The sequence below is a fragment of the Equus asinus genome, chromosome 13 (assembly GCF_041296235.1).
Source record: "Equus asinus isolate D_3611 breed Donkey chromosome 13, EquAss-T2T_v2, whole genome shotgun sequence".
NCBI classification, from domain to species: domain Eukaryota; kingdom Metazoa; phylum Chordata; class Mammalia; order Perissodactyla; family Equidae; genus Equus; species Equus asinus.
This window is the reverse complement of record NC_091802.1, coordinates 17962732-17986733: the sequence shown is the minus strand read 5'-3', so window position 1 is coordinate 17986733 and position 24002 is coordinate 17962732. Positions and strand designations below refer to the sequence as shown.

Below are 24002 nucleotides of genomic sequence, written 5' to 3'. Positions count from 1 at the left end.
TCATGACCCCATGGACAGAGGTGTCCAGGTGCAGGACTGAGGCTGAGGGAGGGGCAGGGCACAGCTGCTTGCAGGAAGTGTTGGTGGGCCACCTGCTGCCTCCACCTGTCCCTGCTGAATCCCAGCAATCCTCATTTGGTGTCCTGGTCACCAAGGGGTGTGGCAAATGGGCAGTCTGCTGAGCTTGCATTTTCCCAGCCTCCCAGAGGCCCCACCTGAATTCCTTCAGGAAATCTTTGCTCCTTCAGCTGCCACTTGCTTGTGAGCAGAGTCTTTCTGTGGAGAGCTGGCCTGCCTCCCTGGCCCTCAGCCTGTCCTATTTTGTCTAGAGGTTTGAGGGCTGGAGTGGGGCCTTCTCAGGGAGATGAGGCTGTGTGGATCAGAACGAAACCTGCTTCCCAGCTGGCAGTGCCAGGCCTTGGACCAGAGGGCTATGAGAATGATCGGGAATGGGGGAGCCACCCTTCCTGGAAAAACAGCATGTCTCCCTCCCACGTTCTGGGGTCCTGAGTGTGACCCAGGGCGTGCTGGCACTCTTGTGGGGAGAGGCAAGGCATAGCTGTGTGATTCAGGATGAGGGGTACAGAGGAGCAGCTGCATCCACTCTGAGCCTGCAGGCCAGGACAGGCCTAGGGAATGGCCCTCGAAGAAGTCACGTCTGATGAGAGATGAGATGAGGAGGCAGGTGGGAGGGGCCTGGGCTGGCAGGGCTGCATGTCCCCTGTTGGTGTTGTCTGGCCTGCCCTGAAGGGAGAACAGAGGTGCGGCTTGCTGCGGAACCCGCTCTGGCTTCCTGCGAGTGGGTGTCTGTGGGGGGAAGTGAGGCAAGTCGGGGGCAAAGACTGGACTGTAAGGTCGCAATCTGCTCCCATATTTCATCTGTCCTCTCTCCTTCTCCCTGCCTTGCCCAACAGCTCTGCTCTACAAGCCCATTGACCGAGTCACCAGGAGCACCCTGGTCCTACACGTGAGTGTCGGCCCCCTGAATGGCCAGGGAGGTGTTAGGAGTTTGGTGGGAGACTGAGCTTAGGGTGGAGGGTGCTGGAGTCACTGAGAACAGCCCATTTAGGGAGCTGGGCTGAGGGTCCCTGTGCCCCGACTGCGCCTGCCTGGCCTGCGGTAACCATGCCAACAGGGCCAGGGCCTAAATATAGCTTGGCCACTAAGCTTGACATTTGGCCAAATGCTCCCTAGGAGGCAGACACTTCCTGCCTCCCCATCCCTTGCCCGAAGGTCTCCAGTGTCCTTGGAGCAGCTGTGGGATGGGTAGCAGGCTCTCTCCCCAGCTGCTTGGCGAGATGAGACTCCACCTGGCTCCCCTGCCAGGGAGAAGAGTGATGACTGCAGGAGGAGTGAAGGGGCACCACTGCCCTCACTCCTCTGCTCTGACCTTAATCTTTAGTCCAGATTTTGCAGGCATGACCAGATTAGAGTGTGGGTCCCTGAGCGCCCCTCAGAGTTCCTTTGGTGAGAATTGAGTACTCCCCACTGCCTCTCGTTGAGCCCCAGAACCGCTCCCCCCAACTTACTACCTCATCCCTTCCCAGGACCTGCTGAAGCACACACCTGTGGATCACCCAGACTACCCACTGCTGCAGGATGCCCTCCGTATCTCCCAGAACTTCCTGTCCAGCATCAATGAGGACATTGACCCCCGCCGGACTGCTGTCACAACCCCCAAGGGGGAGGTGAGCTCAGGACCCAGCACAGCCTCGTCCCCAGGCTAGGAGGGTGCAGTGGACCAGCTTACCCGTCCCTGCTCTCCTGCACACACGGGCACTGCTGCCCTGTCCTCTGTGCCTCTCCAACCCTGACCCTGGTGTCCAGCCCAGGAGAGGTCTTCAGGCCCTGGGTTGAGAGCTTTAAGTCTAGAATCTCATTAATCTTCATAATAATCCTTGGAGGCAGAAGAGGAAACTGAGGCCTGGAGAGTCGCTGCAGGTCTGGCACAAGGTCTCTTGGCCATAAGTGTTGGAACTGGATTCTTCAGCTAGCATTATCTTTCTGCAAGTCTCATGCATTGTTCCCCATACAGAGAAGCCAGGGGCTCTGGCTATCTCATTCTTGAATGCCAACACCCTCCTCTGGGCGTGTGATGTCCTCAGGGTTCCCTGGAAGATATGGCTCAGTCTGAGGGAGCTCGGGGAGTCTGAGGGAGCAAGAGCTCCGAGCTGCCTGTGATTTGCCTGCATGGACAGGTGCACAGAGGTGGGGTGTGAGCCCGACAGCAGGAAAGGCTGGTACAGGAGGTGGCCAAGGCTACCAGGTTGCTGGAATGTCCCAGGTGGGTGCCTGGATGTGGTCCAGCAGTTCCCTGGGGGCCCTTCTTGGTGGGAGGGTGGGGGCACCCTAGTGAGGGGAAGCAATTTGAAGAATCAGAGAGATAGATATCCACGTGGGTCAGCAGCCTGGCCCACATACAGGGCTTTCTGTCCGGGAGAGGTAATTAAGTGGCGTTTAGGAATGAAGGCTGGCTGGGTTTATGCTCCTTTGTTACATTTACGAGCCTCCAGTGTCTCCTGGGGAGGGAAGTAAGGAGGGACAGGGTCTGGAGAGTGACTAATGGGGCACAGAGAGCTATCTCTGTGTGCACCTCCCAGCCCTGGTTTGTAAACCTTGGAACGTCACTAGTTTATTTGACTTGGGGCTGTCTGAAAGATCGCCAAGGACTTAGAGCACTGTCAGTCTCAGGTCATTTTAATTGTATACTTTCAACATGCTCATCGATTTATTGCAACATAGATAGGTCACATGGTGTATCACACACATAGGGAAGGCTGGGAGAGATTGTGACAGCCCTCCAGAAGCCCGCTGGCTCTGCGGGTGGTAGGGAAGAGACTGGCAGTTCTGCATGGAGCAAAATGCTCTTGCCATCCAGAGCCCAGGTTACAGATGGCTGCAGGTCCCCCCAGGACACTGCTATGGCCCCACGGAGGGTAGCCCAGGGTCTCCCATCCACCTCAGGGTGGTTGAAAATCTACTCAGAGGTAGCGTAAACAGGCCAGAGTGGGGCTGCAGGCCCAGGTGGAACTGAAACTAGATCAACTTCTTGCACAGGGTTGGGGGGTGTTCGTGCCCCAGCGTGGAGGAACCAAGTCACCCTGGACTAGGGTCCATCCAGGTGGGAGCTGCGGAAAAGTGTAAAGCTACCGTTTGTCGATCACGTATTATGCGCCAGGCACTGTGCTGTTTTACATATACCCTCTGGATGGTCCTGCTTTATGGGGCGGACATCATTATCCCCGTTTTACAGATGATAAGACTGAGACTCAGAGAGGCCAGGGAACTTGCCCAAGATCACAGCCAGAGAGTGGCAGAGTCTGGATTCAAGACCCCAAAGCCAGTGCTCTCAACCACCAGGCACTACAGCCCCTCCCTGCAGACCCCTCCCCCGGATGGTGCCCCAGGTGCAGGCTGGGCCCTGGGCTGACTCCCCCTGAGCAGGTGGGGGTGGGTGTGCCATCTCCCTCAGACGCGGCAGCTGGTGAAGGACGGCTTCCTGGTGGAAGTGTCGGAGAGCTCCCGGAAGCTGCGACATGTCTTTCTCTTTACGGATGTCCTACTGTGCGCCAAGCTCAAGAAGACATCCGCAGGGTGAGTGTGCGTGAGTCTGGGCTGCAAGGTGCGTGGAACCAGACCCTGCCCCCTGGGGTACCCTCCAGCAACCTGAGGCAATCTGCATTTTTTTCCTTTTAAAAAATATATTAATTACTACGTAGCCTTTTTCTAAAAATAAATCATATTTTTAGTTATAAAGATAATATAACCAAATTACAGGAAAAATGACCCATCACCCCCTGAACAGAAGCATCAGTCTCCTGCTGCTATATTTCCTTCCAGTTTTCTTAAACGTTCTTCTGTTTTTTCATATGCTTGTAATCAGAGTGAATGCCCAATTTGGGGCTCTTGCTTTTTTCATCCCACGTCATAAGCGTTTTCCCTGTTGCTGCCTAATCTTCGTAGTCATCATTTTACTTTCCTGCATGATGTTACAAGTGGATGTGCCATCATTTACTTAAGCATTCTCCTTTTATTAGGTATCTCTAAATTTTTGCTAACTGCAATTCAGTGAATATTCATTAAATCCACTGCTGCCATTTATTAAGCGCTTATGCCATGCCAGGTGCCACGACAAATGCTTTGAATATATTATTTCTAATCTTCCCAACAACTCCACAAAGTAGGTATTATTATCCTCATCTCACAGATGAGAGAAAAGACTTAGAAAAGCTAAGTAAGTTGCCTAAGGTCGCACAACTAGAGGAGGAGGAGATGCGATTTGACCTTTAATCTGATTTGAAAGCCTCTCTCCACCTCCACGTCCGTCCCCCGGGACAGGGATCTGCTCTGTGCCCTGAGCAGAAAAGGTGATTTGGTGCTCATCACACGTCCTTCCACCCACGTTTCCACACCACTTACTATGTGCCCGGTTCACTCCCTTGCAGTCCAGGGGGGGACAAGCCATATGCTCACTGCTGCACTAAAGGACCAGGAGGAGAGGTGCAAACCCAGGTCCTAGGGGAATTGAGGGAAGGAGAGGTTACTGAGCTTCAGTAAAGGGATGCCTCCCTGGAACTAGCCCACATGTGAGATTATTCCAGGTGGAGATGGCATGATAAGCATACACACCTGTGCCTTCAGTCCTTTGCCCATGGCAGACATTACTAATGAACCACGGCACTATTTCCCGCCAGGCTTGGATGTGGCTTTATAATCCTCAACCCAGGGAGACCTTAACCCCATGGGACCTCTATTGAGCAGAGCTGACATTCAAAATAACCTTTGTATTGCATCTCTAGCCTAAAGGATAGTGAATATGAGCTAAGTGTGGATAGACCAGAAGGGAGGGTGGGGATGAGAAAGTGTGAGCCCACTCTTGCTCCTCACCTAGAGGAGTTTGGGATGTTTAAAAATATCAGTCATACTGGGGCAGAGACCGGCAAGGCCAAGGGCCAGAGCCCTCGCTGCTGCCTGACCCCCAAACCCGACTGTCATTACTCCATGTGTGCATTTCCCCACCGGGCCTCTCAAGGACAAGGGTCATTCTTGCTTGTGAGAAATGCTCAGTAAATCCCTTTCAGGCTGTTTTTTTGGTTCCAGCAGTTCAGGTTTAAAGAGCCGAGTTCCATCTGACTCATGTCTCCCCCTGGCTTGTTTGCAGGAAGCACCAGCAATATGACTGCAAATGGTACATCCCCCTGGCCGACCTAGTGTTTCCATCCCCTGAGGAGTCTGAGGCCAGTCCTCAGGTGCACCCCTTCCCAGACCATGAGCTGGAGGACATGAAAATGAAGATCTCCGCCCTTAAGAGTGAAATCCAGAAGGAGGTGAGCAGAGCCTGGTGTCTGAGCTGGACAGGGAAGTTGGCTGTTTTTACTGGGGCCCTTTGAACCGGGTGTGCCAGGGAGGTGGAGAGAGGGGAAGTTAACAGCTTTGGGAATCTGATAAGGGAGGCAGAATGCAAGAGTGGGAGGCCTCGAGTGTATATGTGCTCAGGGAAAGACTGACCATGGCAGCGTCACACTGAGCAGATGGAGGGCGGGCCAAGGAGTCCATGCTCAGAATTTAGTGGGGTTGATTATGGGAAGTTTCCTGGAGAACAGTGTGTATCCAACACTGTAGAAAAGGACAGCAAAAGGAGAAGAAGGCCTTCTTAAGGAAAAGCAGGATGTTGCACGAGAAAGGACCTGGGAGACCTCTCAGAAACTGACTGATCAAGTAGGCAAATAAATAAGGAAAGAAGGGCCTTGAATATCACAATTAACATGCTTGATCTAAAAATACATAGAAGTTTGGGCCTGATAGAGAACTGAGATTCTTGTCAAGCACACGTGGAACATTCACAGACATTTTTCATGTTTTAGGCTGCAAAGGAAATCTCAGATTTAAAAAAAAAAAAAAGGTAGCATATTGGTCATGTTCACAGACCATAGTGCAGCAAAATTAGAAATCAGCAACTAGAATATAGTTAAGTAGATGTCTGGAAAGTTAAAACTTTCATGGTAAAGAGGAAATCAAAATGGAAACTGCAGCCTGTTTAGAACTGTGTGAAAATGAAAGCGCTACATACCAAAACCCGTGGGATGCAGCCAAAGTGCTATTTAGAGGAAAGTGTGTAGTCTTAAATTCATATATTTGAAAACAGTGGCTAGAGGAATGCACCCAAGGAGGAACCTTCCCCGTGATGGAAGGAAAGGAAGGCATGGAGGGGCTTGGTTGGTTGGCCTGATCTCTCTTCCTCACCCATCCAGGCTCAACTGAGGCCTCACCTCCTCTGGGGAGCCTTCCCTGATGTCCACCCACCACAGTTGGGTTGGGTGCCCTGCTTCCTGGTTCCTGATGTTTACCTTTTGCTTTGCTGTGTTGGTACTGAATTAGCATTGCACAGTCAGCTTTCTCTTTTCACCACTAGAATTTGAACCCTAGTGAGGATTGTTTTCTTCCGCGTTATGTCCCTAGTACTTAGCACATGATAAATAAGCACTTGGTAAATGATTGTTGAGGAATACTTGGCCTCTAAGGATCATTTCAGCTTGGACATCTCTCTTTGAAGGAGAGGAAGACCACAGTGATAACCTCAGGGATGTTTGAGGCGGGGGACTGTCTGTCTTAGGACTAGGGGTCTGACTGGAGGTGCATCTGCCCAGAGGGAGCATCTGCTCCTCCTGAACCTGCCCTCAGTTGAGCCTGTTCCCCATCTGGCACTGCCCACCATCCCCACCCCAGGGGTATCCTGCATGCATGTTTCTCACCTGGTCCTGGGAGCCAGCAGACTTTGTGCCCTCCCTCCTGCCCCAGGTGTGCAGATGTAGCCTTCTGCTCAGTCGAATCAGTGCTTTCTGAGCTCCACCGGCTGCTGGCTGCAGGGGTGTGCCAGGTGCCTCCCGGCGTTCCTTGTCTGGCGGAAAAGGCAGACATGCCCATTACAGACGACAGCATGTGACACAATGTGACGAGAGTCCCTGGAGAGGTACAGTGTCACTCTCTGAGTCACAGAAGAAGCAGTGATTTGTTCTTTTGATAATAATTTTTTTAAACTTACAATTTTTTTTCCAATCACCAATGGAACACTGGCTTGTTATAACAAGAAGTACAATACTGCGATGTAGAGAATAAAACTGATCGTCACCCACCTCCTGTTGTTAACAGTTTGAGGTGTATTTTTCTAGATCTCCTACGCTTATACTGGCGTGTGTATCTGTGTGTATATATATGTTTTTTGTCTCTTTAAATGAGACTAAGCTACATGTGCTGTTTTGCAACTTCAGCTTTCCACTTAACAGTGACCCTTAGAGCTCCTTGGATCCATCAGATTATTTTTGACAGCAGCATCCTATTCCGTGGCATGACTGCACAATGACGTATTTGGATATTTGGATTGTTGCTGGGTCTTTCCTCTTCACAGGCAGGTCTGCAGGAAACATCACTGCCCTGTGTTCTCTCTGGGAGATTCCCTGCACGCAGGATGTCTTGGGCAGAGGGCTTGTGCACTGAATGCCAATTTTACCTCTGAAAGGTTGCCTCCGATCATGTTCCCACCAGCATGTGTGAGAGGCCCCGTTCCCCCCACTGTCACAACCCTGGCTATGAGCCGTCATTCCAGTTTTGCCCGTCTCGTGGGTAAAAACGTTCTGCAGACGTGAATTCCAACTGAGGAGCTTGAGGATGGCGTTGGCCCTGAGACTTGAAGCAGAATAGCAGTTAATCAAAGGGAGGGGTCCTTTATAAAAGATGAACTTGAGAAATTGGAGGAGAAGGGGACATTGGCCAAGAAGGAGTGGCTTGTTAGAGAAAGGGGAATAATCCCGCGAGACTGAGGCGGCGGGGGCAGCGTGGGGCGGTGGGGTAGCAGGCTGGGTCTGGAGGCTGGACCAGCCTTGGGAGGCCCCGTGAGCCAGGCCAGGACTGGGGCTTTATGCTGAAAGGTGTCTGCGGTTCTTAAGCAGGGTGTCTCAATTTATAGAGGTGACTGAGTGATGACACAGAAAGGCTAATGCTACCAAAAGGAGATTTTTATTACTTAAAGTTTCCAAGAGAAGGGGCCCATCACACCGTGCAGGGCGATGGGGGAAGCACCAGGTCTTGGCAGGAGGCTGGAGGAGCGTGGGGGGAAGCATGGCCCAGAGCCTGTGTTGAGTTTTCTGTGGGAAGGGAAGGCAGGGCAGGGGCAAAGCTTAGGACTGGTTAGTTTGGAAAACGTCAGCCGGCTGTCTGTAGGGGTCTCTCTAGGTACCTTGGCCTTGCAGGGAGGGGAATGGTGTGTGAGTTGGATAAAAGAGGAGATAGGGTCATGGACTCAGGATTGATTGGTTTGCCTATGAAAGGTCCACCTGCAGAGGAGTCATTTGCTATCTTAGGAGTTAGCTTGCTCTGGAAGGGGTGGTTTTCTCCCTGGCCAGCTAGGCCCCCCAGGATGTCAAAGCATCATAAAATACAGAAAAAGAAAAAACTATGATTGATACACAGAGGAATGTCGTGCTGAGAGCCGCTGGGTAAGAAGTGGAGTCTGAATGTGGGAAACCATCTGTGCCCTCTGTCCCCTACAGAAAGCCAACAAAGGACAGAGCCGGGCCATTGAGCGCCTGAAAAAGAAGATGTTTGAGAATGAGTTCTTGCTGCTGCTCAATTCCCCCACAATCCCTTTTCGGATCCACAATCGGAATGGAAAGGTCAGGAAGGGTGGGGATAGGTGCAAGACAGCCCCATTCCTCCATCCAGGGCTGCCCTCTCTATGGTTCTTGGCCCTGACCTGTGGGAATCAGGGAGCCAGGCCCCCAGTTCCCAACGAGGCTGCCATGGCTCCAGCCCTGGACTCCCTCTCCCTGCTGGTGTGGAGCCAGTGCCCTCTGCTGGCCCTGACTGGCACCACCACTCCTGCCACCAGGCTTCGCAGGAAGGAGGCTGCCCTCCCCGTGCTCCTTCTTCAAGCCTAGGGGTACCTGGGTTTTAAGAAGGAGATTTGTTGGGGGCCCCAGAATCCAGGAATGTACTTGGCCTGACTGTGGTCACCCCACTGACTTCTCATCTCCTCTCTTCAGAGCTATCTGTTCCTCCTGTCCTCAGACTATGAGAGGTCCGAGTGGAGAGAAGCCATTCAGAAACTGCAGAAGAAGGGTAAAGTCCTGCCCCGCTCTGCACTGCCCCGATGGCATCCATAGCAGCCATGGGCCTTCTGTGTTTTCAAGCACTTTCATGTCCACTTTCTCCTCCTCAGCCCTCACAGTCACTCTATAAGGTGCCAGGGCAAGTGGCACTTAACTGTGTTACTGACCAATGGAAGCCCAAAGAATCTGAGTGATTTGCTGAAAGCATACAGTGAATTAGCGATAGGACTGGACCCAGAGCCCAGGGTCATCTCTCTCTCTTGCTCTCGCTGTCTCATACACACATACGTGAGCATCTTTAGTTAGACTCTCCCATTCTTACCCCTCTGACAGCACCCACAACTGTCCGCATGTGAATGTCTAGAAGTCTTTCCCTTCCTTACAGTGACCAACTCTGCCCCTCAAGCTAAGCTTTTGTCCTACAGTAGCCCCCAAGGAAGAGCAGCAGGTCCTAGTGGACCTGTGGTGACGTTCCCCTCTCTCTCGGCTCCTCCTGCAGATCTCCAGGCCTTTGTCCTGAGCTCAGTGGAGCTCCAGGTGCTCACGGGATCCTGTTTCAAACTTAGGACTGTACACAACATTCCTGTCACCAGCAATAAAGACGGTAAGATCTGGAACCCAAGCTTGCCCAGTCAGCAGGTCCAAGCTCCCAGGGCGTGGCTGGGGCCGTCCACAAGGACGCAGCCAGACACTTGGCTACAAATGGCTGATCTCTGCTCAGCTGGGCTGGGACGACTCAGTTGCCGGGGACACAGAGAGCTTGAATAGGGTTTGTTCTCTGCTGGGTCCCCACATGGCCCCAACTCCTCCCAGGCCCCCTCTGGCTTGAGAGAAGAATCTAGCACCCAGCTGCACTGGGATCGTGTTGTTAATACGTTCATGAGGTACTCAGATAGTAGAGGCAGAAGACTGAAGAACAGGGCAGGGCAGTGCTGTTGGGGGGAAGGGTAGATGGATTAGAGGAGTGAATGAAAAATAAGGCTGGAAGTTTCCAGGGACCAGATGTTGGAAGGCCTTGAATGCCAAGCAAGGGGGTTTACTGTTGTTCAAGCTGAGGAGCCGATGGGAGGTTTTTGAGCAGAGGAGAGCTGTGGTCGGGGCTGGTAACTGGCCTGGAGTGGGTGGAATCCTGCTGGCCATGGGTGCTGGAAAGGGGTCCACCCTGGGGAGGGGGTTTTGAAGGTGAGCTCTCCTCCTCAGATGGGGGGGTCACCTGCCCTGTGTCCCAAAGAGGAGGCAGAGCTGGCCTGTCTCTCTTCCACTGGCACAGAGTGACTTGGTTAATTTTCACTTTGAAAGGCTAGGCTGAGCGGGGCTGCCATGAGATAGTCAGGCTTCGGAGCAGGAGGGAAAGAGCCCTGGGAAAGGTCCGAAATCCCTAGCCCAGGAGGAGGGGACTGGCCTCCCAGGCTGAGTGCAGGGAGCCCGGGCACCAGGTCACATTCCTGGAAGCAGTGGGCTCTGGAAGCTTCTTCATCCGGCCACCAGGTGGTGCTGTCAGACCAGGGATCGGACTGCGTCTCGCACCCTTTCTGCCTGGGCGCCAGCCTGGGGCGAGGTGGGGCTGGAGCCTCCCGTCACCTACTCTGGGGGCTTTCCTCTCTTGCAGACGACGAGTCTCCAGGACTGTATGGCTTCCTCCATGTCATCGTCCACTCTGCCAAGGGGTTTAAGCAGTCAGCCAGTAAGTGCCCCTGACCACCAACCCTCGGAAGAGGCCGGGGGGCCGTTGTTCATCCTTTCACAGACAGTCCCTGTGGACCCACTTCATGGGGCCTCCCACTGTCCCCCTGCTCTGCTCTGGTCTGCCAGCTGCCTTGAGATCTGGGCACTCCCCCAGAGGCCAGGAACCAGCTCCTCTTGGCAGGGGGATTGTCCCCCACCTTTGTCTCCAAGGTCTGCTCTTGCCCAAGCCCTCCCCAACCCCCGGGTGTCTGAAATCCTGGACTCAGACCTCACTTCTGCTGATTACAAGCTGTGTGACCTTGGGCAAGTGTCTTAACCTCTCTGAGCCTCAGCTTCTTTCTCCATAAAAGGCAATCAATCTCACGTGTTAACACTGACCTACGAGCAGGCTTAAATGTGACCATGTATGTGCAGCAGCAGCACACCTCCACATACATCCCTTCTACTCCCCTTTGTATCACCATCTACTAAATCTGTGCAGTTTTTAGTGTTTCACAAGATATAGTTACATTTTTTATCTGATTTTTCTCCGCATAGGAATTTGTGAGTCAGATAGCTAATAGTTTCTCCCCATTTGCCAGATGAGAAAACTGAGTCACAGATAAAAGGACTTAACGTGACACAGGATCAGATCCCCAGGGCTTCTGACCGCTCTCCTCTCAGTCGATCCTTCCTCTCTGGCGGGCGAGGGCTGCCCTTCGCCTCTGTCCCTGCAGTGCGCCACACAGAGGTTATGCCGCTGGCTCGCAAACTGCTGTTCGATTGATGTGGACTGTGAAGCCTGGGGTCCTGGGGTGAATGGGCCTCCCCTCCCCTTGTTCCCATCACCCCAGGGCAACCATGCTTACAGCACCCGTCCTACTGTTTGGTCACTCAAACTGCCTCTCCCACTCACTCCCACGATTTCTTGGAGGGCAGGAACTGTGTCTCCTTATCCTTGGATGAGTAGGAGCTCAGAAATGCTAGACGAAGTAGTTAACTTCTAGACACCCACTGTGTGCCCAACTACCCTACTAGGTGCTGGAGGAAACACCAGCGTGGCCAGCGCGTGGACGACGCCTTGGCATGTTCAAAGCCTTCTCAGGTGCATTGCCAGCTCTGATCCTCCAGGCATCCCTCTGAAGTCACTGATATCCCTCCCATTTTACGCACGAAGAAGCTGAGGCCCAGAGGGCTCGGGATTCCCCGGGTCACCCAGGCAGGTCACACAGGTGGTGGAGTAGGATCCCCGTCTGCCGACACCACAGCCCACACTTTTCCCCTTAGAGCAGCATTTCTCTCTGTGTGGCCAGGACCACCGTGCTCATCACTGGGGCTTTGCTGCTTGTACACGTGGCAGCTTCCTGGACCCTCCCCAGACCCATGGCATCCCCTTCCAGGGGGCACTGCCCAGAATATTCCTGGTTAGTGAGCTACATAGGGCTGCTACACACCCAAGTCTGCAGACCGCTGAGCTGGACCAGGGGCCTCCCGTCTTGACTGTGCCCAGATGTCCCGCCCCCCACCTCTGCTTCCTGTAGGGCCTCAGGGAGCAGGCTCATTGGGGTGGAGCCTCCCACTCCCCCAGAGCAGATGGTCCCCCTCCCAAACTGGGTCGGGTGGTTAGACGTGGGGTGGGCTGCTATGAAATCTCTCCTCACGTCCAGATTGTCTTAACCTCCTCCCTCCACTGGCCCCCTGACCCGCTTGGATCTTCACCCTGACTCGTGTTCATTCTGCCTCGGGGGAGGGTTAGGCCCTATGCATCTCCAGCTGTGGCTTCTTGACCTGGTAAACTCCTGACATCTGTGTGGCCAGGCCTAGGGGGCGGGCACTGTTGTTGTTCCTGCTTTCCAGGTGGAAGCACGGAGGCGGGGGGCTAGGTGACTGTCCAGAGCTGGGATCTGAAGCCCGACTGTCAGTGCAAAGCCCTCCCCTTTATCCCATGAACCATCCCCAGGCCCCTGACGAGGGTGCACTCACACCAGAATCTATAAATGGTGACGGCACTTCACGCGCCTCCATCTCAGCCACTCAGACCTGCTCCCTGGTCCGGCAGAGGCTGCAGTGCTTTGACCTCTGGCATTGTCATCCGCACGCGCAGCCCAGTGTGCTCTGATCCTAGTGACAGTGAGTCTGCGTCCCACCAGCTGGGCACAACCTGGGGCAGCTCCGTCCGCTCTGCTCAGTGGGAAAGGCCTGCCGACAGAGAACTGCCCAGCTAGGCAGCTCCTGGGGCCTGGGAGGGGCATGTGCGTCCACCCTCTGGCCTCTGCCCCTTGATTCACGCTGCAGAGGATTGGCTGTAGTGCCCCCAAGCCACCCCCAACACACACTGTTACCCCAGGAAACAACCTCGGCAGCTCCCACGGAGGCAGAAGGCTGCCGGGGTCTGAGCCCCAGAGGGAGAGTGTGAATCTGCGAGTGTCTGGGGCGCCCACCCAGTGCTCTGGCCTCCTCACTTGGGTCTCAGGAGAGAGGGGAGAAGATTTTTGGCCTTCAGGGCCATGGTTCAAGATGGAAACACTAGAGAAGGCTCCCCCCACAACGCGCCCAGCCCTCCATCGCTTTGTTACCTGAAGCACTTGGGGGCAGTCAGAGCTTCATTCCTTCATCCCACAAACTCACTGTGTGCCTGCTATGTGCCAAGCCCTGTGCTTGGTACCAAGGGTACACCGGTGGCTGAGAAAACAAGGCTTCCGCCTGTGTGGTGTTGATATAGGGGAGAGAAGGGAGACAAAAAACACACAGAAAAGATAACTTGGGTTAAAGTTAAGTGCTATGAAGAAGCAACAGCAAACTGAGCTTTTGGGACGTGGGGGGCATTCTTGGTTGTCGCAGTGACTGGGGGTTCCTCCTGGCTTTCAGCACTCAGAGGCCAAATGCCCTCCTGTGACTCCCACCTCAAATGCCAGTGACACCCCTGTTGTGGAGCCAGGGATGGGGGGGCGGCGCTTTGTCAGCATGGTCAGTGAAGGCCTTGGTATGAGGCCTCATAGTGAGGAGGCAGCCACGCAGAGATCGGGGACAAAGCGACAGAGAAGGCTCTAAGGTGGGAGCAGCTGGGCACGTTGGAGGCAGGAGGCCATCGTGGCTGGAGGGTGGCCAATGAGGCGGGGCGGGCTGAGCCCTCTAAGAAGAGGGCGGAGAAGGGGGAAGGGGCCAGACCCAAGTGTGGCCCATGGGATCTCGAGAGGGGCAGATGCCTTATCCCCCTCCCTTCCCGATTTCCTGGGCTCGGGCCTCGCTCAGCGTGTCTCTGCCTGTCCCCCCGCAGACCTGTATTGTACCCTGGAGGTGGATTCCTTTGGCTATTTTGTCAGCAAAGCCAAAACCAGGGTGTTCCGGGACACGACAGAGCCAAAGTGGGACGAGGTGAGTGGAGGGGACTGGTGTCCCCTCAGGGACCCCTGAGCTTGTCGTGACTGTGCCCACCCCACTCTCTGTGTCTCATTGGCTGGGGATGGCCAAGCCTGTTAGTTGGGTCGGCTCTGTCTCTCTAACCCTCTGCCCTCTGGTCCCTACTCATTTGGCTTCTGACTGCAGGGCTTGTGTCTAGACACAGGGGTCAGCTCAGGCCCCAGACCCCACTTCCTCAGTGATTTTGGGGCCTCTGGAGCTCCAGAAAATGAGGAGGCTCTTCGAAGCCTCATGACGTGGCCCTCCTTGCCCCCTTCTCACCCTTGCAAAGCTGGGCCCCACACCTGCCAGGAAGCCATGTCTCCCAGCCTCAGAGGCTCAGGATCCTTGTCCCTCCTTCCCCAGGAGTTCGAGATCGAGCTGGAGGGCTCTCAGTCCCTGAGGATCCTGTGCTACGAGAAGTGCTATGACAAGACCAAGGTCAACAAGGACAACAACGAGATCGTGGACAAGATCATGGGCAAAGGGCAGATCCAGGTGAGGGTCCAGGTGCAGCCAGGCCACCAAGCAAGGCCTGGGGAGCTGCCGGGAGGTGGTGCCAGTTCTCACCCACCTTCTTGGTCAAGGTGCTTGGCCTTTTGTGACTTGGGTTCAAAGCTGGTTTGAGAAAAGTTTCCCAAGACGGTGATTCTCCCCTGCTGGATGTGGCGTCTTATTCTAGCCCCAGAAGCCTGCATGTGCCTGGTTCCTCGGGCTTCCACACCTGGCTCAGGTGGATCATCCACACTCCTGCAGGATGGACTGGAAGGATGACAGCTCCCTTTGTTTTCACATCCCAACTCTGGTCTTCCGGTGGCCTTTTCTAGGAACACTGTGTTGAGAAGGATTCTGAGGCTGTATCCATTTGTGCTGTGTTAGATTAGCAATGTCTGCCATAGGAGGAGAGAGGCCCTGAGCACTTGCCCCTGGCCTGGAAGGACTTAGGATCCGGCTGGGTTGCTGAGGGCTGATCTCTGACCTATTGCTAGGTTACTGAGCCTTACTCACCTCTGCCGGGAGTTCATTGGCTTAGGGTGGGTTCTGTGAGTTTCTCAGAGGCAGGTCCTGAGTCACGCTAAGATTTTATATACCTCGGCTGCGTTTCTTGGTACCTTGTAAAAGTGCACGTGGGGAAAAGGGTCTTGTCTGCAGCCTGGGTCTCTGGAACTTCTGTCGGTTTTGAAGATGGCTGCTATCACTTATGGTCAAGAGGATGCAGGTTTGAGGGTTGACATTCAGCATGGAGCCATCCACACTCCATCTGGCACCTTGTGTGGCCTCATGCTTTTGACACAAGTGGGCTGGTTTGGGGATGGATTCTGTGACCATGCCATCAAGGGAAGCAGTAACTGGCATGTACGGGGATGGAGCCGTGGGCAGGAGGTGCTCTGGGCTTCTGAACATCTGCCCCAGGTCTGACCTGGGTGCGGGAGCTGGTGATGCTTTTTCACAGGAAATGTTTGTTCTCTGATGCACCATTGAGGCTGCAGAGTTTGGTATCTGGCTCTTGGCTGGGTATCCTTGGTGGCAGTGCCCTCTTGGGGACCCGTGTGGGCCTTCTGCTCCCCCAACCTGTCTCGGGCTCCAGAGTTTGAATAAGAGGGATGGCACCATTCAGTGGAGGTCCAGCTGTCTGCCTCATGTCGCCCCGTGTTCCTGAGCACGTCCCTGCCTAACACTGTGGGACCTGCACCTCGCTCTGCAGCACTGTTGCCAAGGAGACGGTGCTGCCAGGCAACCACAAGCCAGTCCTTCATTATTTAGGAAATGAGGGCTGAGGAGGGAGAGCTCTCTAAATTCAGTCCAGGAACCTACTTCCCGCAGGGATGAGGAGGAGAGCCCCATCTCCACATCCCTGGGCTGGCTGGAGGGACAGGCAGGGAAGGGCTCCTGGGCTGGCCCATCCAGCCCCAGGAGATACGCAGCCAAGAAACATGACTGGCTGCCACGCTCCCCAGGCCTTTGGTGGCCGTGGAATAGAAGAGTTAAAAAGGGGGTCCAGGGCAGCCAGCTCAGTGAGCATCATAGGCCCCCCCCCCCCCGAAACCAGATCATAGGGCTCAATGGCATTGTCCCCACCTGGGCTTCCAGCCATGTTGCTTCCCTCCTCCTCCCTGCTGTCAGCCGCACAAGCCCTGGGGGAAACAAACCATAAATCATTACATCTTGGAGACAGGAGCAGATGGAGGCGGTGGGGGGAGGGGAGGAGGCCAGGTTATGTTTGGCAAAGCAGAAAGCACAGTCTGGTAAGGAAAATGTTTCTGTGTTTAAGCTTCGAGGAATGTTAAATGCCTGGGAGTTGATATTAAAAGAAACACAAACCTTCCTGCTGCCAGCTGACCTGGGCCTGGGAGCAGCCGGTGCAGAGCCAGCGTCCTCTGAGGCCTTTGAAGTCTCCCAGCCGCAACTCCCCGGGGTGCGGCCCTTCGTTGTAGCCCTGGGCCCCTCAGAATTGACCATCTTACCCACCTTCCATGAATCAGGGAGGGGTGGGCTGTCCCTACCAGGGATGTGCTGTGCCTTGTAATGTCCCGCTCGCCCTGTGATTGCACCTGGAGCCACTGAGGATGACCGGCCTGGGTGGAGAGCCTGCACTGAGCCATTCCCACATGGCCAGGCCCCACGGAGCCACAGGACAGTCTGTTCCCACAGCTCCCCCCCACCTCCCTTCTTGCCACATGTCCAAGGCAGGGAATTGGCACCAGCCTCTGGCACTCAGTTCTGCTCCCCTTCAGCAGGCGCCGAGGATGGAGCTAAAGGTGGCCTCAGAATAGAGGCCAAGTCCTTGGGGATGTTCAGGTGGCCTGAAGGAAAGGCTCCCCCTTCTTTCTAAGGCCCATCGCTCAGCCCATCCAGAGAACAGCAAGGGACCCAGTTTCCTAAGCTCCAGGCATTTGCTCCAAAATGAATCTCCCTCTCTGGGTTGCCTGCTGTGGCCATGGGGGCAGGGACTCTGGAGTGCAGGCTGGGGGTGAGGAGGGCAGCATTTAGTGACAGACAGATGGCAGCACTGATCAGCAACACGTGTGTCCAGGGCTCATCTCATGTGCCCCTTGCAACAGCTCTGCGAGGAAAATGCAGTTGTATCCTCCCCATTTCTCACATGAGGACATGGAGTATCCAGATGCCTCTGCTGACAGGGTGCAGAGAGGCCCATGCTTTCTCCTCTGTGCTGTGTCCCTATGCCCCAGGCCTTCATCAAGGAATCTTCCAGCCTGCGTGGAGGGCACTGGCATGGCTAGTGTCCTGGAGAAGCAGCCTGGGTGACGTTCCACCCAGCATCCCGGTTTATGGCATAAGGCGAGCCTAAGGCTTCCTTAGTCTGGAGTCCTCTTCCCTCTGGGCAGGGGACACTCCTGCCTGGTGCACCTGGAGGGAAGCAGAATGAGCGTATGTGGAGAAGAGCCAGAGGAAGGGACTCACCGTGCATGTGCAGTGTGCCCAGCACAGGCTGGCTGCTCCGAGAGGTGTAGGGGCCCGGCCTCAAGGAATCTGCTGCCAGACTGAAAGACAAGTACAGTGGTGTGTCACTTAACGATGGGGATTTGTTCTGAGAAATGCGTCGTTGGGCAATTTTGTCATTGTGCGAACATCACAGAGTATACTTACAGGAACCTAGAGGGTATAGCCTACTACACGCTATATGGTACTAATCTTCTGGGACCACCATCATGTAGGCGAGCCATCGTTAACTGAAACATCGTTATGTGGCACATGATTGCGTATCGATATATGCAAAGCCACTAGAGAACAAAGTGCTGCTACTGCTGATGGTGGTGGAGGTGGAGGTGGTGGTGGTAGTGATGACGTGAGAGAGCTTACTGTGAGCCCAGCACTGGGCTAATGCTCACAGCTGCTATCTTGGGATCTTCATAGTACCTTATGGAGTAGGAATATTATCATAATTTTAAAGATAAGAAAGCCAGGGCCCTAAAGGGTTAAGTAACCTGTCCCAGGCCAGGCAGAGTGGGTTGGGGAGCCAGGACTGAACCAGGGCTGAGGCAGGCTGGAACCAGGGCCCATGCCTCGCCCTCTGTGGGTGCTGTTCTGTCTCCCACTGTTCCCTACGTAATAAGGTGGAAACTTGTGCTGCAGGAATTCAAAGAAGGACAGATCATCGTGGGCTGGAGTTAGGGAGGCTTCCAGGAGGAGGTGGAGCAAGAGGGACTTAAGAGCGCTGGGTTTTTTTAATTCCAAAAGCGATGTTTACATTAGAAGGAAAATTGCAGTAATTGTAGAGACTTGAAACAAAATCACAAACCATCCTTCCTCCCACTCCTCTGAAACAGCCATTTTATTTTGTGCCTTTTCCCTTCCTTGGGTATACAAGTTTTTATATAGTTTTAATCACGGTGCGTATTTTGCGTTTTTTCTATTGTCGTGTAGTATTATCATAAACCCCCATTTTTCGAGGGCTGTATGTAGTCTTTATAATTGCCTTTTTCGATACATTGTCATAAGTACTTCATATACTTTGTAAAAATTGTTTTACATAATGGCCAGCATGTTAATTGCCATTTTAAGGCTCTGTTTATTCTGGCAAGGTGGGCAGGCTCTGGATCAGCAGAAAGGAGTGGGGTGGGCATTCCGGGGGATGGCCGCATGGACAAGGACAGGAGGCAGGAATGTGCAAGGAGTGTCCCGGGAGATTAAGGAGCAGGAGGCGGTGTGAGCAACGCAAGGAAGAGGGAGGGTGAAGGGATGAATACAAGAAGAGGAGCAGGAGAGTTTTAGGTCAAAAGGAATCCTTGAGGGCATTTAATCCAATTCTGTTTTGGAGGGAGAAGAAAACAGACCAGAAGGGGTGAATGACATGGCTACAGTCACACGGCTCGTTAGTGGTTGAGCAAGGGCTCCAAATTCAGGGACCCAATCCCAGGTTGGTCACGCTTGGTCAGCTGCTGAGTAAATGAGTGAAGGACAATGCTTATAGATGAGGCAGAGGCAGGCTTGGATCTGTGACTCAGGCGTCTGTCCCTTGTCACTGCAAATTTAGTGGAAGATCCCAGCAGCTTGGTGCCTTTCTCCTCCTCCAGGCTCAGGAGTCCTCCCTTTGTTCTCCAGACCTAAGGGGCCACTACCTCCAGATTCTCCATCCAGGCCACCCCCACTGCCCGCCGCTTCTGTGCTGCCCCACCCCCATCCGGCCGGCCGAGAACAGCTCAGCCAGGAGGGCCCCCTTAGTCTGCCTGGGCTCCCTGGCCCCAGGGGACTCCGTATGTTTATCCCAGTCTATTTCCACCACGCTGCTCCAGGATCCAGATGTGCTGTCCCCAACTGGGACCTACTCACTAGCTGATTAGCATATTCCCAGGGTCCAGCCTTTGTTGGCTGTCTGGGCCAGAGGGGAGAGCTCTCTCTGGAGACCCCACAGCTTAGTTCTTGCCAAGGACTCCAGACTAGACAGGGGTCAGAGATGTAGGAGCTGTTTTTAAACCAGAGGAGCCCCTCCATGCCCTGTTGCCCCATTCCCAGCTCAGGCACAAGCCTAGGGACACCACCCCCCCGAGCTCTGTTCCCCGAGTCAGAGGCAGCTTCATTCTCCTATGAGCCTGCCAGGGGCAGCCCTCCCTGGACAGAGGGGCGCTCAAGACCCTGGGGTGGGAAGGGGCGGGGTTCCAGGCCAGGAAGGAAGCTCCAGCTGTCCCAACGCCTAGGGTGCTAACTCCCCCTGCCCCTGATTGCAAAGTTCAGGCCTGATGGGAAAGCCTCACCCTCTACTCTCTTCCCTTCTGAAGCTTGGAGCCTATGTTTGAAGGGGAAAGGCGGGTAATTTCTTTGACATTCTTGACCTGACCACTTGGAAGCTTGGAGGGGTCAGAGCTATTATGAATGAAACTCGGGCCAGTCCCCTGCCTTCAGGACTGGGAGTGTTCACAGAGCCCAGACTGACAAATCGGACTTTTTTTTTTAATTTTGGCTAAATAATACATACCATAAAATTTAGCATTTTAATTTTTAGGTGTACAGTCCAGTGGCATTAGGTATATTCACATAGTTTGGCAACCACCGCCACCATCCATTCCCAGAACTCTTTCATCTTCCCAAACTGAAACTCCATCCCCGTTGAACAGCAGCTCCCCATTCTCCCTCCCCCCAGCCCCTGGCCTCTTGTGACTGGCTTATTTCACTCGGTGTGTATCCGAATTTCCTTCCTTCGTAAGGCTGAATCACATTGTCTGTGTATACCACGTTTGGTTCATCCATTCATCCATTGAGGCACATTTAGGTTATTCCCACCCTAGACTTTCTTATTTTTAAGCGAGAAAAAGAGCCTGGTCTCGGAGGTTGGAGATTTCATGGCCTCCTTCTCTCTAGGCCCATGGTTCCCCCTATCACCAATTGCTCATCTGTTTCCCGCTGTGACAAGATAGCAGGACCCCAAGACGCTGGAGCACCCCTGATCCCCCTTAGCTTCTTCTAGTTGAAGCAGCAGTTTCCCCCACTCACACCTGCACCTTCTCCCTCCAGGTTAGGCCTCCCTGACTCCCTGGCCATTCTTTCCTCCTAGCTCTTGTTTGCACTCCCCTCGGTCAGTGGTTTAGATATGTTAAGTGTGGAGTGCCATTACCCTGACACCCTGGGGAGAACACTGGGCTGAGGGTCAGAAGTCCGCATCCAGGCCCCTTGACCTCCGGGAGACTCAGTTTCTTCATCTGTTAAATGGGGGTAATTATTCCCACTCTGCCTTCATCATCAGCTTGTTGTGAGGCTCAAAGGGTGGAACGTGCTAGAAAGAGCTGGTCAGAGCTGTGACATGCACGTCCCTGCTTTCGTCCATTTCTGTTATTTGAACACCCTCTGAGTGGTAGGCACTGTGCTGTGGATACAAAGAGTGAACAGAACCTTGCCAGGCAGTAAAGAAAACAGGAGAGTGTTCATAGTTTTTCCAACGTTGGAGCAGCTTTGAGGCCAGGCAGGTCTGGGGTTCAGAGTTAAGCTTTCTCCTTTCACTAGTTGGGAGAACAGGCAAGTTACTTTATCTCTCTGAGCCTCAGTTTCCTCACCTGTCAAATGGACTCTAAGGAGAGCTGACTGTGGAAGTCTGTGAAGCCCTTGGCAGAGGGCCTGGCACGGTCATTGCTTGTCTAATGGTAATGGCCTTTTGACCAAGCTGGCAGGTGCAGGTACACCGTCCCCTGCCTTCCTGCAGGGGTTCTGGGTGTAGCTTGTCCAGCAGTGCCCCCAAAAGCTGTCACCTGAGTGACCCCTGTGTTTGGGCCTTTGGCTGGCTGAGGCCACATCTGTTTTCTTAAGCAGATGGAATCAGACCTGGTTTTGATGAACCGACCTCCAAGTGGTCAGGGAGGTCAAGGTTGGGGCCCTCCGTGCCTGCTGCCCAAGGTCTCCCTGCCATGACCCCCGGGGCTGAGCCACTCTAGCTCTGTCCCCTTGGAGCAGCTCTCAGCGTGGTGTGGTGCAGTCAGGCCCACGGTGCAGAGTAAGCGAGGAGCGGGAACAAGGGGCCATTGTCGGCTGGGAGCTGCTTCTGGTTTCAATTACTTTGCAGAGTGTGAGGAAATTCGGAGCAAGCGTGGGTCAGGAGCCTGCTAGGGCAGGAGTTGAGGGCTCCTGCACCCCAGACCCTCCCTCTGGCCCCCAAGAGTCTATTGTCTCCGTTGGACTCTGCCTGAGGGTCAAGCGTGCCTGCTTCATTGCCCTGGGAGCCCAGGCTCTGGGGTGTTGGCCTGGTTGACCCAGAGTCTCTTCTACTTCTGACCCATCCTGGTTCTTCATGGCTGGTCCCAGGAGGTGCCTGGGTCCCTCCTGGTGAGATGACAGAGGGGCATTAATGTGACTCTTTGGCACCTTCTCACATTCATCCTTCAGGTTCCACTGACCATAGCTGGGTCCCTGGTCCCTGGGAGTGGCCTGGTTTTGACTAAGATTGGGAGGTTTAAGGGGGAAGGGACAACTGTGAGAAAGTCTTGGCCTGTGGGGCTGGCCAGAGAGCTTCTCCCTTTCATTCCACCACCCCAGCCTCTAACCCCCAGACCAGCACCTCCCAACCCTAGGCAGCAACCTGCCCTCAGACACAGCCTCTCCCCTGCAAGATGGGCCCCTCTCGTGCCCTCAGCCTGGGCCATATGTGCACATCCAGGGAAGCATCTGCCTCTAGAGTGTGTGTTTTATGTCCCTGCTGCCTGCTGCTCTCACAGCCAGCCCACGTGGGGCTCTGCCCTTTGCCACCTTCATCACCGCTGTGCCAGTCCAGAGGCACATAGGGACAGGGGAGGTTGGGCACCAGGGCTATTTCACTCCCTGTCTCAGACACCACCACTTCCCAGGGGCCTGAGGGACTGGAACCGTTGTCCCACCCCAGCCCTGCCTTCCCCAGCTGTTTCACACCCACGTGTTCTCCAATACCCACCTGCTGTCACTCTTCAAGGCAGGTCTGGACACCTCAGCTGTACTGGAAGAGCCAGCAGCAGGATGGGGAAAGCCAGGGGCAGGACCCCATGAGAGGGCCCGCCCTGCTGTCCCACACTCGTAGTACAAGCCTCTCTCCGAGCCCCTGCTCAGCCTCCAAGCCCCAGGTGTTCATGATTTGGAGAGCCTGGACTCTGCCCAGTGGATTCTGCAGACAGGAAGCATTCAATGGGGAGCAGATGGCTGCTCGAGTCTCCCTCCCTCCCTCCTGCCCTGCTTGGGAATGCCACCTTGGCAGGCAGGCTGGGTGGCTGCACCCCAGGCATGCCGCTGAGGTGTGGGCAGCAAGCAGAGGAGCCGATCCAGGGCGGCCCTTGGGAACTGATTCATTCAGGCCCTGAGAACATCCAGCCTCTCAGCAAACCCAAAGAGGGGTGCTCTCATGTGATGTTAAATGAGTCCATGGCAGTGATAGGCCCAGCCTACTGCACACTCAGTAATGACTCACCTCTTTGCAGGTGAGGCCGCAACTTCTGCTCACAGGAATGCAAAAATCTGGTCCCTAGGGCGGTCCCGCTTTTGATTTTCTTCAAAACCTTTAGGAAAAGGACTTAGCAGAATTGCCAGGGATCTCCCTGAGTTAGGGCTGAGGCTGGGCATGAATGCCGATAGGGGACACTAGGTGGGCTCCGCCGGCCTCCCTCACTGTGAGCCTTGCCGTGGAACTGAGGGGTATGGCAGTGGTGGCACTTGGTGGCACCCGGGCTGGGGAGGGCTGGATGCAGCCTGCTTGTACCCTTGGAGGCAAGCGCTGAGCTGTGCTGGCTGCAGGGCCAAGGTGACCCAGAAAACACTAGCCTGGCTGACTCCATGAGATAAGCGTTATCCTGTGCTAAGGCCACTGAGAGGAACCCACACCAGTGAAGCAGAGAGAGTCGAGATAAGACATGAGTTTCACATCCAGGACTCTGACCCAGAAGTTTCCTTAAAAAGCGCCTAATCTCCCCGGCTTCCACATCCATCCCGCCCTGATGGAGAGTGAGGGCCATTGGCCGTGGCCAAGAGAATCAGAGGTTCTCATGAGATCTGCCTGTCAGAACTGCTCGGAGCCCACCCATAGAAGTTGAGGTTTGAGGCGTCCCCTTGAAAGAAGGATCAGGGGCTTCAGATTCCGCCTGCAGAGCTTGGGGATCACTGGGAGGGACCTGAAGAGCCCACAAGACGGGGTGGTGGACAAAGGTGGTGTGAGCAGGTGGGGTCTGAAATCCCCGCTTCAGCCAAGGGCCTCCGCTCTGCTTTTGCTTTTATCTGATTGGGAGTAGAGAGACTGGCATAAGCTTTCATTTGGAAAAAAGTCAGTGGGGAGTATCCTCTGCTTAAAAGAAAAAAAATCATTGATGACCATTTGTCTGGTCCAAGCTCCTGTTTTGGCAGATGTGGAAACAGAGCCAGAGAGAGAAAGTG

General features: G+C 54.4%; 1 protein-coding gene across 6 annotated transcripts in view; it reads left to right on the top strand.

The window, feature by feature from the left end:
- Positions 1–24002, top strand: part of ABR (ABR activator of RhoGEF and GTPase) — a 179206-nt gene that overhangs the window by 127054 nt on the left and 28150 nt on the right. For all 6 annotated transcript variants that reach the window (XM_014826907.3, XM_070482624.1, XM_014826909.3 and 3 more), the window contains 10 exons: positions 915–967; positions 1548–1688; positions 3473–3594; positions 5162–5327; positions 8547–8669; positions 9039–9114; positions 9604–9708; positions 10714–10788; positions 14047–14144; positions 14535–14666. In XM_014826907.3, the coding sequence (XP_014682393.2) occupies positions 915–967; positions 1548–1688; positions 3473–3594; positions 5162–5327; positions 8547–8669; positions 9039–9114; positions 9604–9708; positions 10714–10788; positions 14047–14144; positions 14535–14666 (1091 nt within the window). The remainder of the gene's footprint in view (positions 1–914; positions 968–1547; positions 1689–3472; positions 3595–5161; positions 5328–8546; positions 8670–9038; positions 9115–9603; positions 9709–10713; positions 10789–14046; positions 14145–14534; positions 14667–24002) is intronic.